Raw genomic sequence first — 16,795 nt, forward strand, 5'->3', positions numbered from 1 at the left:
TGGAGTTTTAGAGTGGAAATAATTCTAGCGTTATTTGGAATACACGCATTTCATGTGTGTTCCATTTCTATAGTAGGCTGTGGAAACACATTTTTAAAACAGAAACGTTTTTCATATTCTAATAGTAAATGACAAAATGTAGGCATAAACTATATAACGTATGAAGCCTGAAGTCCATATATCAAAGAAACACTTTCACAAAAGGTACAAATAAGAGAACACGTGCACTTTCATTCAAAAAATTAAAAAAAAAAAAAAGCCGCGTTAGCATGCCACATTGACATTCTTACTACAACCGCCGCGGTGGCGTAATGGTATCAGCCCCTGACTGGGAATCAGAGGGTGGCGAGTTCGATCCCGCACGGCTCCACTTCGAGAAATGAACTGCTCTTATTCTTACAATTTTAGAATAACAACATAAATTTGATTTCAGTCTGTAACAGCCGGTGTAACTTATGATACTGGTAAAGGTTAGCTTTTTTTTTTTTTTTTTTTTTAATTCACTTTTCATTCTCGCAGTCGCATTCAGAATCAATCCATACAACCCCATCTGACACAGCTGGTTTCACATAAATAAAAGTGCACTTTTATTCAAGACTATAACCGAAGAATAAAGAAAGCAAGTTACAGTTGGTGGTTGATACGACAGCTTGCGTGGTGCAATGTTAAGAACTGCTGATTTCCGATCCGTGCTATATAAAATCATCACATTCAAATATTAACAGTTCCCACACACCCAAGGTCCGCCATTCCTACATTTACGACATGCGTACTTGTTGCAGTGTACACACCTCTCTGTGCTATGGTTCCTATTACAGTGAATGAGCACCTGACACTGTACTTTCTTCCCTGGGGGAAGCTGAGGTCTTAGAACGGAAGTTTGTTGATGCTGTATCATCTTTTCTTTTTCCATCGCCTTTTCCTGTAAGAAGCGACGACGAAGTTCCTCTGCAAGGTGAGCCATGAACACTCTTCTTTTCTCAGTGGACCCCGTGCATGCCTTATACAGTACGTGTGCGTTCATCGCTGCTACGTCAAGGATGTTGTAGAACACAGCAACCGGCCACCTGCGTGTTCCTGTTCGCACTGAACAAGCACGCGCCTTCTGGTCCATGATGTCAGCGCCACGCTGGGGAAAAAAGAAAGACAAATATATGTGATATTTTGAAGAAATCATTTTATCACCAGAATAGCACCAGAATACTTCGTCACACTAATATTTTTTTCATTAGCATACCTTCATGTGGTTGTAGTCTGAGACCGTGTTTGTTTTTTGTTTTTTTTTTTATCTTGCCCAATCTCCACATCATGGTGCATTGTGCTGAGAATGCAGACAGACTTCATCTTTATGGGCACATACACTGTCAGCATGGCACTGGGAGATCTAAACACCAGCGTGGAGAATTGTTCGTGTACTGAACTGACTTTAGCTGCAGGTGGAAGTTCCCGTCGCACTTTATTCATGGTGCCAAGCAGAGTTGTATTGCGGTGCAGCAGTCTATTAGCCAGCGAAAGTGACGTGAAGAAGTTGTCTGTTGTTACGGTTCTGCCTTTGTCCAGAAATGGCTCCATAAGCCATAAGACTCGGAAAGTCTTTCTCCCGTGGGACGACTGGGATTTTTTCCTAAATAAGGAGTGGCATTGCACATGTACTTTGTCTCCAAATCTGCCGCAATCCAAAAAGGCAGAACCGTAACAACAGACAACTTCTTCACGTCACTTTCGCTGGCTAATAGACTGCTGCACCGCAATACAACTCTGCTTGGCACCATGAATAAAGTGCGACGGGAACTTCCACCTGCAGCTAAAGTCAGTTCAGTACACGAACAATTCTCCACGCTGGTGTTTAGATCTCCCAGTGCCATGCTGACAGTGTATGTGCCCAAAAAGATGAAGTCTGTCTGCATTCTCAGCACAATGCACCATGATGTGGAGATTGGGCAAGATAAAAAAAAAAAAAAAAAACAACACAAACACGGTCACAGACTACAACCACATGAAGGTATGCTAATGAAAAAAATATTAGTGTGACAAAGTATTCTGGTGCTATTCTGGTGATAAAATGATTTCTTCAAAATGTCACATATATTTGTCTTTCTTTTTTCCCCAGCGTGGTGTTGACATCATGGACCAGAAGGCACGTGCTTGTTCAGTGCAAACAGGAACACGCAGGTGGCCGGTTGCTGTGTTCTACAACATCCTTGACCTAGCAGCGATGAACGCACACGTACTGTATAAGGCATGCACGGGGTCCACTGAGAAAAGAAGAGTGTTCATGACTCACCTTGCAGAGGAACTTCGTTGTCGCTTCTTACAGGAAAAGGCGATGGAAAAAGAAAAGATGATACAGCATCAACAAACTTCTGTTCTAATACCTCAGATTCCCCCAGGGAAGAAAGTACAGTGTCAGGTGCTCATCCACTGTAATAGGAACCATAGCATAGAGAGGTGTGTACACTGCAACAAGTACACATGTCGTAAATGTAGGAATGGCGGACCTTGGGTGTGTAGGAACTGTTAATATTTGAATGTGATGATTTTATATAGCACGGATCGGAAATCAGCAGTTCTTAACATTGCACCACGCAAGCTGTCGTATCAACCACCAACTGTAACTTGCTTTCTTTATTCTTCGGTTATAGTCTTGAATAAAAGTGCACTTTTATTTATGTGAAACCAGCTGTGTTAGATGGGGTTGTATGGATTGATTCTGAATGCGACTGCGAGAATGAAAAGTGAATTAAAAAAAAAAAAAAAAAAAAAAAAAGCTAACCTTTACCAGTATCATAAGTTACACCGGCTGTTACAGACTGAAATCAAATTTATGTTGTTATTCTAAAATTGTAAGAATAAGAGCAGTTAATTTCTCGAAGTGGAGCCGTGCGGGATCGAACTCGCCACCCTCTGATTCCCAGTCAGGGGCTGATACCATAACGCCACCGCGGCGGTTGTAGTAAGAATGTCAATGTGGCATGCTAACGCGGCTTTTTTTTTTTTAATTTTTTGAATGAAAGCGCACGTGTTCTCTTATTTGTACCTTTTGTGAAAGTGTTTCTTTGATATATGGACTTCAGGCTTCATACGTTATATAGTTTATGCCTACATTTTGTCATTTACTATTAGAATATGAAAAACGTTTCTGTTTTAAAAATGTGTTTCCACAGCCTACTATAGAAATGGAACACACATGAAATGCGTGTATTCCAAATAACGCTAGAATTATTTCCACTCTAAAACTCCACTTCAATCCCAGGTAATCAAATCAAGGCAAGGCTTGAGCTAGGAGAAGTTCATTCTAAGTCGGTGGGGGGATGGAATAGCTGGCTGCTAGTAGCTTTTGTTTATCAGCACATTTAGATGACAAAGGACTCTGGCGGAGAGGTGCAAACGGATTTAAGACGCGATTTAAGGTGGGACGGATTTACGAGTTTTTTCGTAGGCTCTGGTAATTCTAGTGTTAAGAAGGATATCAGGGAGGCTAAAATGCAGTTGGAGAGGATTATAGCAGATAAGGCGAAAGAAGACCCTAAGAGATTCTTTCAGTATTTTAGTAATAAAAGAACAGTCAAGGAGGAGGTGAAGTGCATCAGAAATAGTAAAGGGGAATTTAAAAATACAGACAATGATATAGCGGATACTGTTTTCCTGAGGTCTTGATAAAGGAGCGAGTGGATAACCTCTGAGAAGTAAACCGGACTACTAAGGAGGTACTGAGGGATTTGGAAATTGTAGGGGGGGGGGGGTGAAGCGAAGTACTGCTCAGATTAAATAGGCTGAAATCAAACAAATCACCAGGACCAGATAATATTCAACTTTGAGTTCTTAAGGAGGCTAGCGAATCCATATATAAACCCTTGACACACATTTTTAGGAAGTCACACTGCACTGGAGAGATTCTGAAGGACTGAAAAATGGCAAATATCATCCCATTATATAAAAAGGGTGACTGCTATCAACTTCCGACAGTGTTCAGAAGCCATTAAGAAGGCTAACAATGTTAGGTTATATACCACGGTGTGTGGAGTAGAAGTCTAATCTTTATAATGCACTGGTGAGGCCTCATCTTGAGTACTGTGTTCAGTTTTGGTCTCCAGGCTACAAAAAGGACATAGCAGCGTTAGAAAAGGTCCAGAGAAGAGCGACTAGGCTGATTCCAGGGCTACAGGGGTTGAATTATGAGGAAAGATTAAAAGAGCTGAGCCTATACAGTTTAAGCAAAAGAAGATTAAGAGGTGACATGATTGAAGTGTTTACAATTATGAAGGGAATTAGTACAGTCGAGACTATAATTTTAAAATGAGTTCATCAAGAACACTGGGACACAGTTGGAAACTTGTTAAGAGTAAATTTCGCAGAAACATTAGGAAGTTTTTCTTTACACAAAGTATGATAAACACTTGGAATAAGCTACGAAGTAGTGTGGTAGACAGTAACGTTAGTGACTTTCAAAACTCGACTTGATGTATTTTTGGAAGAAATACTGTGCAAAAGTTTTAGGCAGGTGTGAAAAAATGCTGTAAACAAAGAATGCTTTCAGAAATATAAATGATTGTTTATTGTTATCAATTTACAAAATGCAAAGCGAGCGAAACAAAAGAAAAATCTAAATCAAATCAATATTTGGTGTTACTACCTTCTGCCTTCAAACCAGCATCAATTTTTATAGGTACACTTGCACAAAGTCAGGGATTTTGTAGGATTATAGTTAGGTGTATAATCAACCAATTATACCAAACAGGTGCTAATGATTATCAATGTCACACACGGGTTGAAACACAGTCATTAACTGAAACAGAAACAGCTGTGTAGGGGGCTTAAAACTGGGTGAGGAACAGCCAAACTCTGCTACCAAGGTGAGGTTGTGGAAGACAGTTTCATGTCATGGCAAGATTGAGTACAGCAACAAGACACAAGGTAGTTATACTGCATCAGCAAGGTCTCTCCCAGACAAAGATTTCAAAGCAGACTGGGGTTTCAAAATGTGCTGTTCAAGCTCTTTTGAAGAAGCACAAAGAAACGGGCAACGTTGAGGATCATAGACGCAGTGGTCGGCCAAGGAAACTTAGTGCAGCAGATGAAAGACACATCAAGCTTATTACCCTTCGAAATTGGAAGATGTCCAGCAGTGCCATCAGCTCAGAACTGGCAGAAACCAGTGGGACCCAGGTACACCCATCTACTGTCTGGAGAAGTCTGGCCAGAAGTGGTCTTCATGGAAGAGTTGCAGTCAAAAAGCCATATCTCCGACGTGGAAACAAGGCCAAGCGACTCAAGTATGCACGAAAACATAGGAACTGGGGTGAAGAAAAATGGCAGCAGGTGCTCTGGACTGATGAGTCAAAATTTGAAATATTTGGCTGTAGCAGAAGGCAGTTTGTTCGTCGAAGGGCTGGAGAGCTGTACAATAATGAGTGTCTGCAGGCAACAGTGAAGCATGGTGGAGGTTCCTTGAACGTTTGGGGCTGTATTTCTGCAAGTGGAGTTGGAGATTTGGTCAGGATTAATGGTGTTCTCAATGCTGAGAAATACAGGCAGATACTTATCCATCATGCAATACCATCAGGGAGGCGTATGATTGGCCCCAAATTTATTCTGCACCAGGACAACGACCGCAAACATACAGCCAAAGTCATTAAGAACTATCTTCAGCGTAAAGAAGAACAAGAAGTCCTGGAAGTGATGGTATGGCCCCCACAGAGAACTTTTGCACAGTACTGTAAGTGGATAGGACTTGTGAGCTTTGTTGGGCTGAATGGCCTGTTCTCGTCTAGAGTGTTCTAATGTTCCTCTTGATCTCCCTCGTCATCCTGCAGACCACCATCCTATGCTGCCTAACCACACTTTCCCCTGCCACCACTTTGCAGTCTTCTGACTCCTTCAAATTGACTCTTCTGTATAGGATATAATCTACCTTTACATCACTCAATGTTCCTCCCTCTTCTTAAAATACGTATTCACCACAGCCATGCCCATCCTTTTCGCAACATCCACTATCATCTGACCGTCTTCATTCCTCTCCTTGACACCATACTAACCCATCACCTCCTTGTCTCCTCTACTCCCTTCACCAACATGTCCATTGAAATCCACTCTAAACACCACTTTCTGTCCCTTGGGTACACTGCGTGGTATAGAGGGTCTGCGGCTTCAAAAAAAAAAAAGAAAAAGAAATAAAGGGCCAGTTTTTACCCTGTTTAGCTGTGTCATTCTCCGTGGGTGCAATTGCATGACCACGGGGAGTTAATGGGGTAGTTGGAGCGAGTCGCACCTGCATGTGTGGGTGCGATCGTTCTCAATTGTTTCATTGGCTTCCTGCGGCGTGTGATTAAGGCACTGTGGCCACGGAGGCACGGGGGTGTGTATATATACAGGTCGACACCAGGAAAAGGGGGATTGATAGATGAAGAAAATGAAATGGGTTAGAAGACGTGAAGAGTAGTCTTAGCAGGAGGATCTGGCCACCTATTAGGAGGAGACAGCACGAGCTGGGGCCCCGCGAAGGAGCATTAGTTTGTGGCGCTGTAGGGGCTAGTTCGCTCCACTGAATGTTCTATAGGAGTGGGGTGAGCAAGGCAAGTGTCCTCCCGAGGGATCTGAGGAGCGACTGCGTGAGTGCAAAGGATGAAGGGAGGAGAGCCGACCTTGGACGGTCTGGCAGTGATGTCCTTATGGAAGCCAAGACGGAAGTCGGCCGAAGGGAGCTCGTTGCTGTTGGGTCTCTACCGGCTGCGGGAGTTATGGGAGAGCCAGGGAAAATGAGAGAAGGTGTGCCAAGATCGGGATGAGAGAGACTGCATTTTTAACCTCTGATTTTAAAGGATTTTATTATTTTTATCCCCACTTTGCACTTGGTTTTTATGGATTATTTATTGGAATTGTGGAGCACTGCACTAACTGTTTTTGTTTGCTGATTTTTAATAAAAGCACCTTTGCCCTGATTGCACTATCCCCTTGCTTCATTTGGGAATTGTCCTCATTTGTCAGCTCATCTCGGTGACATTACTGATGGTGTCGGGTTCAGGGCTCCCAAACGCAAGATGGGAGCTTGGAGCAGAACCCACATCGTTACACACTGTCCATCACTTCATCCAACTCACTCCAGATATCATCTTTCTCATATATCGCACACCTAACTTGTGGGGTATATGCACTAACAACATTCATCATCTCGCCTCCAATTTCCAACTTCGTAATCATTGCCCTATCTGACGCACTTTTTTCACCTCCACCTCCTTCAGAATAATCTCTACCCCATTGCTCCTTCCATCTGCATCATGATGGAACTATTTGAATCCACCTCCGATCCACCTTGCCTTACTCTCCTTCCATTTAGTCTCTTGCACGCACAATACAGTAATCCCTCCTCCATCGCGGGGGTTGTGTTCCAGAGCCACCCGCGAAATAAGAAAATCCACAAAGTAGAAACCATATGTTTATATGGTTATTTTTATTTTGTCATGCTTGGGTCACAGATTTGCGCAGAAACACAGGAGGTTGTAGAGAGACAGGAACGTTATTCAAACACTGCAAACAAACATTTGTCTCTTTTTCAAAAGTTTAAACTGTGCTCCATGACAAGACAGAGATGACAGTTCCGTCTCACAATTAAAAGAATGCAAACTATATCTTCCTCTTCAAAGGAGTGCGCGTCAGGAGCAGATCATGTCAGAGAGATAGAGAAAAGCAAACAAATCAATAGGGCTGTTTGGCTTTTAAGTATGCGAAGCACCGCGGCACAAAGCTGTTGAAGGCGGCAGTTCACACCCCCTCCGTCAGGAGCAGAGAGAGAGATAGAGACAGAGTTTGTTTTTCAATCAAAAATCAATACGTGCCCTTCGAGCTTTTAAGTATGCGAAGCACTGTGCAGCATGTCGCTACAGGAAGCAGCTGCACAGAAGGTAGCAACGTGAAGATAATCTTTCAGCATTTTTAGACAAGCGTCCGTATCGTCTAGGTGTGCAAACAGCTCCCCTGCTCAATCCCCCTACGTCAGGATCAGAGAAAGTGAGCGCAAGAGAGAGAGAACAGTAAGTTGGGTAGCTTCTCAGCCATCTGCCAATAGCGTCCCTTGTATGAAATCAACTGGGCAAACCAACTGAGGAAGCATGTACCAGAAATTAAAAGACCCATTGTCTGCAGAAATCCGCGAACCAGCAAAAAATCCGCGATATATATTTAAATATGCTTACATATAAAATCCGCGATGGAGTGAAACCGCGAAAGGCGAAGCGCGATATAGCGAGGGATTACTGTATATCAACCTTCCTTCTCTCCATCATATCGGCTAACTCTCTCCCCTTACCAGTCATACTGCCTACATTCAAAGTTCCTACCCTCAGTTCCACTCTCTTCTTCTCCTGCTTCGACCAGCAGTAGCTCATTGTTAAGATGGGCTTCGGCCGATCCAGTATGGGTATCTGAAATTGTTTGCATGTTGATCTGGCCAAATTTTTCATTGGATGCCCTTCCTGACGTAACCCTACCCATTTATCTGGGCTTGGGATCGGCATGAAGAAAAACACTGGTTTGTGCATCTCCTGTGGCTGGGTTTTTTGCAGTCCTCACTGTTCCTCCCAATATGTCCTTCATACCTTGCTAAAAAAAAAACAAAAAAAACATTTAGCTTGTAAATCTCACTAACTAGCATGCTTCCTCCTATAATTACACACAGGGCTGACCATAACCATTTTGTGGAGAACTGCACGCATACTTAAGTGATTTTTAGCTGCAGGTGGAAGTTCCCATCCCATTTTACTTATGGTGCCAAGCAGAGTTGTGTTGCAGTGCAGCAGTCTATTAGTCAGCGAAAGCACTGTGAAGAAGCTGTCTGTTGTTACAGTTCTTCCTTTGTCCAGAAATGGCTCCAAAAGCTTTATGACCACAGTCTCGGAATGTCTTTCTCCCGCAGGACAACTGGGATCTATTCCTAAATGGGGAGTAGGATTGCACATGCATGTGTGAATCTGTCATTTTGCACATGTTCTGCATGGGTGTCTTTGTTGTCAAAGCGCAAATAACAATATATCATTTACTCTATACAACTCCAGGCACCTCACACCAGATAAAGAGACTTGAGCTAGGAGAACTTAAGCTGCGTCGGTCGGGGCTGGGATAGCAGGCTGCTTGCTTGTGCTGATCGACACATTTGCAAAACAAAGATGCCGATGGAAAGGTGTAAAGGAATTTAAGGTGGCCCAGGATTACGACTTTTTCGTAGGCTACAGGGATTCCAATGTTAATAAATCAGTAATTTTATGGCTATTGCTTGAAATGGAGTGCCATTAAATTCTAGAAGCTATATTGTGAAAATTTTGCATGGCAGTCATATTAATCTGGAAGCTATTTTTAAAATATGTGATATCTAAGGTTCAATAATCACCTTGATTGTTATTGTTCCCTACCTTAAGCATCAGCTTATAGCATTTTTAACATTAAACCACTATCAGGACTTTCCTTTTGATGCCGATATGAAATTGGGTAGAGTTTCAAAACAGTATTCATGGTAGGAGTGTAATTGAAACATATAATATTTAATCTTAAGAAATACTTTGCTTTATTTGATCAGACATATTAATGGCACATTAAAATTATCTGTTTGCTTCAGGACATAAATTAAATAAAATTAAATTTTTTTTTCCATCCATCCTCTCCGCTTATCCGAGGTTGGGTCACGGGGGCAGCAGCTTGAGGCAGAGATGCCCAGATTTCCCTCTCCCCGGCCACCACTTCTAGCTCTTCCGGGGGAATCCCAAGGCGTTCCCAGGCCAGCCGGGAGACACAGTCCCTCCAGCGTGTCCTGGGTCTTCCCCAGGGCCTCCTCCCAGTTGGACGTGCCCGGAACACCTCACCAGGGAGGTGTCCAGGAGGCATCCTGATCAGATGCCCGAGCCACCTCATCTGACTCCTCTCGATGCGGAGGAGCAGCGGCTCTACTCTGAGCCCCTCCCGGATGATTGAGCTTCTCACCCTATCTTTAAGGGAGAGCCCAGACACCCTGCGGAGAAAACTCATTTTAGCCGCTTGTATTCGCGATTTCGTTCTTTCGGTCACTACCCATAGCTCATGACCATAGGTGAGGGTAGGAACATAGATCGACTGGTAAATTGAGAGCTTTGCCTTATGGCTCAGCTCCTTTTTCACCACGACAGACCGATGCAGAGCCCGCATCACTGCGGATGCCGCACTGATCCGCCTGTCGATCTCACGCTCCATTCTTCCCTCACTCGTGAACAAGACCCCGAGATACTTGAACTCCTCCACTTGGGGCAGGATCTCACTCCCAACCCTGAGAGGGCACTCCACCCTTTTCCGGCTGAGGACCATGGTCTCGGATATGGAGGTGCTGATTCCCATCCCAGCTGCCTCACACTCGGCTGCAAACCGATCCAGAGAGAGCTGAAGATCACGGCCTGATGAAACAAACAGGACAACATCATCAGCAAAAAGCAGTGACCCAATCCTGAGTCCACCAAGCCAGATCCCCTCCACACCCTGGCTGCGCCTAGAAATTCTGTCCATAAAAGTTATGAACAGAATCGGTGACAAAGGGCAGCCCTGGCAGAGTCCAACTCTCACTGGAAACGGGTTCGACTTACTGCCGGCAATGCGGACCAAGCTCTGACACAGATCGTACAGGGACTGAACAGCTCTTATCAGGGGGTCTGGTACCCCATACTCTCGGAGCACCCCCCACAGGATTCCCCGAGGGACACGGTCGAACGCCTTTTCCAAGTCCACAAAACACATGTAGACTGGTTGGGCGAACTCCCATGCACCCTCCAGGACCCTGCTAAGGGTGTAGAGCTGGTCCACTGTTCCGCGACCAGGACGAAAACCACACTGTTCCTCCTGAATCCGAGGTTCGACTATCCGACGGACCCTCCTCTCCAGAACCCCCGAATAGACTTTTCCAGGGAGGCTGAGGAGTGTGATCCCTCTGTAGTTGGAATACACCCTCCGGTCCCCCTTCTTAAAGAGGGGGACCACCACCCCATTCTGCCAATCCAGAGGCACTGTCCCTGATGTCCATGCGATGTTGCAGAGACGTGTCAACCAAGACAGCCCTACAACATCCAAATTTTTTTTTGTCTCATATAAATTATACATAGTCTCTCTGAACTGGACTTTATACAGCAATAGTGTTTACTTGACTGCAGCACAGAAAAGAGGCTATTTTTGGGATTAACTTGGCAACTTGCTGTGCATATGCATGCTATGGGTATTTATGTAGGATGAGCCTTCCTTTGGTAAATTATACATAAATGCCAATTCAAAGTATCTCTCAGTGGAAGATTTTGGAAATTATTTTTATTTTATTTTTTTAATGAAATTTCACCAAGTCTTGTAATCACTTTAATCTTTTGTATCCTGTAGCATGTGAACGTAGTATTTGCATGCACTGGTCTTATTAATTTTTGTAATCTGAAATGAATATAACATGAAATAAACATGTAAACTGATAATTATTGTAAAATTAACAAGTGTTATTTCTCTTCCACCCAAACCCCTATATCCTGCTCTCTCAATAATTACACAAGACTGCAGGCCCAATTGTAAGGTAAGGAATTAAGATTTCTTGTTAACTTTTACATCGGTTAACTCACTTTCACTTTAATTGTACCTTTTTTGGATTAAGCCATTGAAAGAGAAATATGTTCTCAGCTATGTATTTTTTCATTCCAGTTTGTTCCAGGGGACAGAAATGCGGCTTGTGTGAAAGTGATCAGGGATATTAATCCTGGAGATGAGATAACCTGTTACTATGGTGACAGCTTTTTCGGGGAGAACAATGAACAATGTGAATGCTGCACCTGTGAGAGGTCAGACAGATTTCTTTGTTGTGTGTTTTGAGATATTAGGTACATCTATCAAACTTTGTAGCACCAAGAGTTTTTTTTTTCCCCCAATTACAATATCAAAAACCTACATAGAAATCACATCTCCACTAGAACAGGGGTTTTTCAACCTTTCTTCTTACTTACCACCACCAGGAATTCAAATATTTTGAAGTATCCCCATTTTTGTTAAGTCTTAAATTTTTAAGTACTGAAACTCTTAAGTAAAAAAAAAAAAAAAAAAAAAATTCCTTTATCTGTCCCACTCTCTGAAATGTCCATACTTTTAATTTACAAATAGACTATTCAAAGTTTGAATTTCATGTGTCACAGGTGGTTGGTTCTCCCAAGGGTAGCAACAAGGGATGGGAGATTTTAGTATAGGGTTTATAAACAATATGACCAGCTAAATGGTCACACAATCACACTCTCAAAGCAAGCACGAATAAGGTACAGTATTTCTATTTTTGAATCAATTGCATGAATTGATTAAAGTGTTAATAATGAAAGCTTTTTATCTTGAATAAGGCAGCAGTATTTTATATTTCTTGATCTATAAATGCAACCGGACAGGTTCTGTCTTTCTCTTTGTCTATATTTTTGTCTCTCAAACTCTGTCTTTTCTTGTATAGTATATCCTTTTTTTGTTGCGTTCCCTCATAACACCACTGCTCTAGATAACTAAAAATGTTTTTAAAATATTAAATTTAGGTATTTTAAAAATGTATCTGTTACTCATATTCTTATATAATAAGACATTAGCAAAGGCTTCTTTTCATGTTAATTACACTTACCAAGCATCAGTAAAGATGTCATTCATCTTTGTGCAGTGTGATGTATTTAGAAACTGATATACTGGTAAAATGTCTTGTGAGTATGATGGATTCACAGGTCTTACACTGAAGTATGCAATATCAAGAGAAATTTGTCTCCCTTAAGCCTTCTGTGACCCTTCCAAAGTGAAGTTATTTTAATAGGTCAGATTGCAGAAATTAATAATCACTTCTCTTATGCTATGTTGTTAAAAACAAAAAGTCATTTATTAAGAACTTGTTACACAACAGTATGTGAGCAATAGATTCATTTCTGAAGTCCCTAAAGTGTTCCCAAATGTAAGGGTTTATGTTTAACGTCATTTTAGTATTTCACTAGAAAAAAATATTTTGCTTTACATTTACTTAAAGTCCTATTAAGTGGACCACCTTAGAAAATGTGTACTTAATGTATGTTGATTATTTCAGTTATTTAGTATTTCTTTTCTGGTGATAAGGAGTCAAAGCCTGAAGAAAAATGTGCTGTAGTTGATTATGTACATGAAAAAAATAAGAAAAGGCATTATAAATCCTATGGGTCATCATGGAATAAACAGCATATTTTATTTTTTACATTGGTTCAGACATTTAATTAATTACAATAGATTTTGCATGATGACACTTACATTCCTGCACAATAAAATATAGATTAGTTTCACTATTTTATCACATTTTCTTAAAATACTTAGGTTGTCAAGTCAAGTGATCAGTTTGTTTGTGCAGTATCACTGAAACAAATGAACTGATTTAAATTATTCTTTTTTGCAGTAGTAGAGGAAATAGTTTATCCTTTTGTATGCACTTATTAGGTTTAAGGAATGATTTAATTATCTCTGCAGTTGGTGTCTTACTGTAGAAACTGAAGTTGTGCTTTCATTGGATCAAAAACAACATTCATTTATATAGCACATCCATCCATCCATCCATTTTCCAACCCGCTGAATCCGAACACAGGGTCACGGGGGTCTGCTGGAGCCAATCCCAGCCAACACAGGGCACAAGGCAGGAAACAATCCCGGGCAGGGTGCCAACCCACCGCAGGACTTTATATAGCACATTTTCATACAAATAATGTAGCTCAAAGTGCTTTCTTTACAAGATAACAAGAACGTTGCATGAAACAAGATTAGGTGATAATATTAAAGAATAAGCAACAAAGATAAAGGTAAGGTCAGATGGCTGGGAGGACAGAAAAAATAAAAAAAACTCCCTGAAGAATATAATTCTGTGCACAGATAGTCTATCAGGAATATAGCTAAAACACAGTGACAAGAAATCCATATTAAAGTAATGGGTTTTAGCAGTTTTTTTTTTCAGATTTTGGGTGCATAACAGCAAAAGGCTGGCTCACCACCTGTTTTGTCTTGGTAGAATAATATATCGCTCTACTTTCCCCTATTGTATTATTAAGAAGTAGCCTTTGTCAGAATGCCTAATCTCACAGACTTACCACTGTTTATAAAGTGTTATAGTATATAACTTTTCCCCACCTTTCTTTCAATATCTATTGGCAATTAGGTGTAGTAAAAAGACAAGCAGGAGTTAAGTTACACATAAAATAATGTATTATTGATAATATTCATAAATAATAATATGCAAAGTACATTTGAATATTGGCAACCATACAACCTGATTAAATGGTGAGGTGTTGTTTCAGGTGGCACACAGACTTGTAGTTATTTAAAATGTCTCTAGTTAAGGCATCATTAGTGCTCAGCTTTGTTCAGAACAGATCGCATGCCTGTTCAATATGGCTGCCAAGCTGTGCTCTTCATTGTGTTGTTCTTGTCAGTTCATGATGTGAGATGCTTCTTCATTGTATGTTAGAGAGATGCTTCTTCTTCATCAGAGGTTAGTAAGAGAGAGAGAGAGTGAGCTAAAGCAAGCAAATTTATGGGTTTTCTGTCCAACCCCTACAGCCAATAGGGCACCATGGTACTTAAAAGCTTTTGATACAAGCCAATTCCAAGCAGCCATGCTTCAGACCAATGGGGCAAAGAAAATCTTAACACCTGCCATCCCCCAAAACCATATGTTAAGGTCCACCTTGGCTTTCTTGCGGGGGTTGAATGACTTTAGCAGAGAAGCACTCGCCAAACTGGTTTAAGGCACATTTCTCCCCAAAATCTCTGTCGTAAAATTGAAAGAGACCCATTCCTAAAGTGGGGGTAAACATGAATGCTTCTCACTAATGTAACACTAAATTACATTGCTTTGCCTATATTAAAAATAAAGACATACAAAATATTTATCAAGTTATATGCAAACTCTTACATCACAACACCACCCTTTTAAGTTTAGCTCTTGGAATTATTAACAGACCTCTAAGGTCTAAGATTATTTAAGGTTTTGTAAACAATTAATAGTATAGTATTTTAAACTCGGTTCTGAATGTCACAACACTAAAACTGGTGAGATGTGCTCAAATGTTCTTTTTCTAGTTAAGATTCTGGCTGCTGCATTCTGCAATAATTGCAACTAAAAGATGTCTTTCATGGGTAGTCCTGTTAGGAGTGCAGTACAGTAATCTAGTTGACTAAAATCAAAAGCGATAACTAATTTTTCCAGCATTTAACATTTGCTATATTTCTTAAGTGAAAAAATGCAGAACTAGTAATCTGGTTAATATGCAATTTAAAGTTAGTCAGTGATTACCCCTAAATTCTTGACTTTTAATTCTAATGGATCAAATTTATTTCTAATACCCTTGCTGTATCCATTTTTGACAACCACTAAAACTTCTGTTTTTTCCTTATTTATTTTGTGAAAGTTACTTCGCATCCAATTGGAAATACTGCTGAGACATTGGATCAGATAGCCAACATCAGTGTCATCAAGCGCTATTGATAATACAGCTACAGTATGTGACATCTGCATAGCTGTGGTAACTCACCTTGTGCTTTGAGATAATCTGACCTAATGGACGCATGTAGATTGAAAAAAGCAGTGGACCCAGAATAGATCCTTGTGGTACACCATACACACAAAATTTTCTGCAACTTAAGGAAGACTGAAACCAATTTAAGACACTGGCAGAGAGTCCCCTCCGTTGTCTAAGGTGATTTAAGAGTGTGGTCTATGGTGTCAAAAGCTGCACTCTGAGAACCAGAACAGATATACTTTCTCTGTCTGCATTAACCTGAACATCATTTACCACTTTAATCAGTGTAGTTTCTGTATTGTGATTTGTACTAAAACCTGACTGAAACTTGTGAAGAATAGAATGTTGACTCAAGTAATCATTTGGTGTAAGAAAGCAGGTTAAAAATTGCTCTAAAGTTGTCAAAAACAAAGAGTCAATATTATTTTTCTTGAGCAACAAGAACAAGTTTAACAACTGTAGCCTTAAGAAATTCAAGGAAGACCCCCTCTATCTCATGAGTTGACTATGTCAAGTACGCTATCAATTAGCACAGGGCAGTCCATTAGCCAGCGAAAGCTCTGTGAAGAAGCTGTCTGTTGCTACGGTCCTGCCTTTGTCCAGTCTGATGATGGTCATGGGACATCGTATATTTGATTACCGGTACAACAGATAGTTCTGTGCAGGCATCAGCTACAGCTCTGCTCTTGTGAAAAGAATGGAGATAAGGCCATCAACTCGGAAAGGGAGAGGCAAGTTTGTTGCACCACATGAACTTCACTGGGAGAATTAAACTGAATATTAATAAAAACAAGCGCTAACTTTTACAAGTAGCCAAAATTTGCACTGGGTGTTACAGACTGAAATCAAATGTGTTTTTATTGTAGAAATAGTAAAAATAATAGCTGCTCACTACTCAAAACGCTGAACGCCCGGTCTCGAACCTGGGACCTTCGGGTTATAAGGCAGCAATTCTTACCTCTTCAACCATTCAAGAATATGTGTAAACTCCCTGTCGATTGACATTTGAGCTTGAGTTTTTAACTCATTGACAGTCCCATGTAAATCGAATGCCTTTTTTTTTTTTTTCTTTTGTTATATTCTTGAATAAAAGCACACGTGTTTATTTGATATTTGGACTAAAGTCTTCACACATTATGCACTTCATGTCAGTATTAGTATAACATGGAAAAAGTTTCTGCTTTAGGTATGTGTTCAGCATTTCTCGCATTTCCTTTCATCCTACACATACCCAGATCTTTGTCGACACGGAACACACATGAATTGCA

The 16,795-nt window shown here is 41.0% G+C and overlaps 1 protein-coding gene across 1 annotated transcript in view; it reads left to right on the forward strand.

Moving 5' to 3' along the window:
- Nucleotides 1–16,795, forward strand: part of kmt5c (lysine methyltransferase 5C) — a 200,265-nt gene that overhangs the window by 96,751 nt on the left and 86,719 nt on the right. Inside the window, exons 7-8 of the mRNA XM_051933690.1 lie at nucleotides 11,538–11,557; nucleotides 11,683–11,819. Of these exons, the coding sequence (XP_051789650.1) occupies nucleotides 11,538–11,557; nucleotides 11,683–11,819 (157 nt within the window). The remainder of the gene's footprint in view (nucleotides 1–11,537; nucleotides 11,558–11,682; nucleotides 11,820–16,795) is intronic.

Source organism: Erpetoichthys calabaricus, chromosome 11, assembly GCF_900747795.2.
Source record: "Erpetoichthys calabaricus chromosome 11, fErpCal1.3, whole genome shotgun sequence".
NCBI classification, from domain to species: Eukaryota; Metazoa; Chordata; class Cladistia; order Polypteriformes; family Polypteridae; genus Erpetoichthys; species Erpetoichthys calabaricus.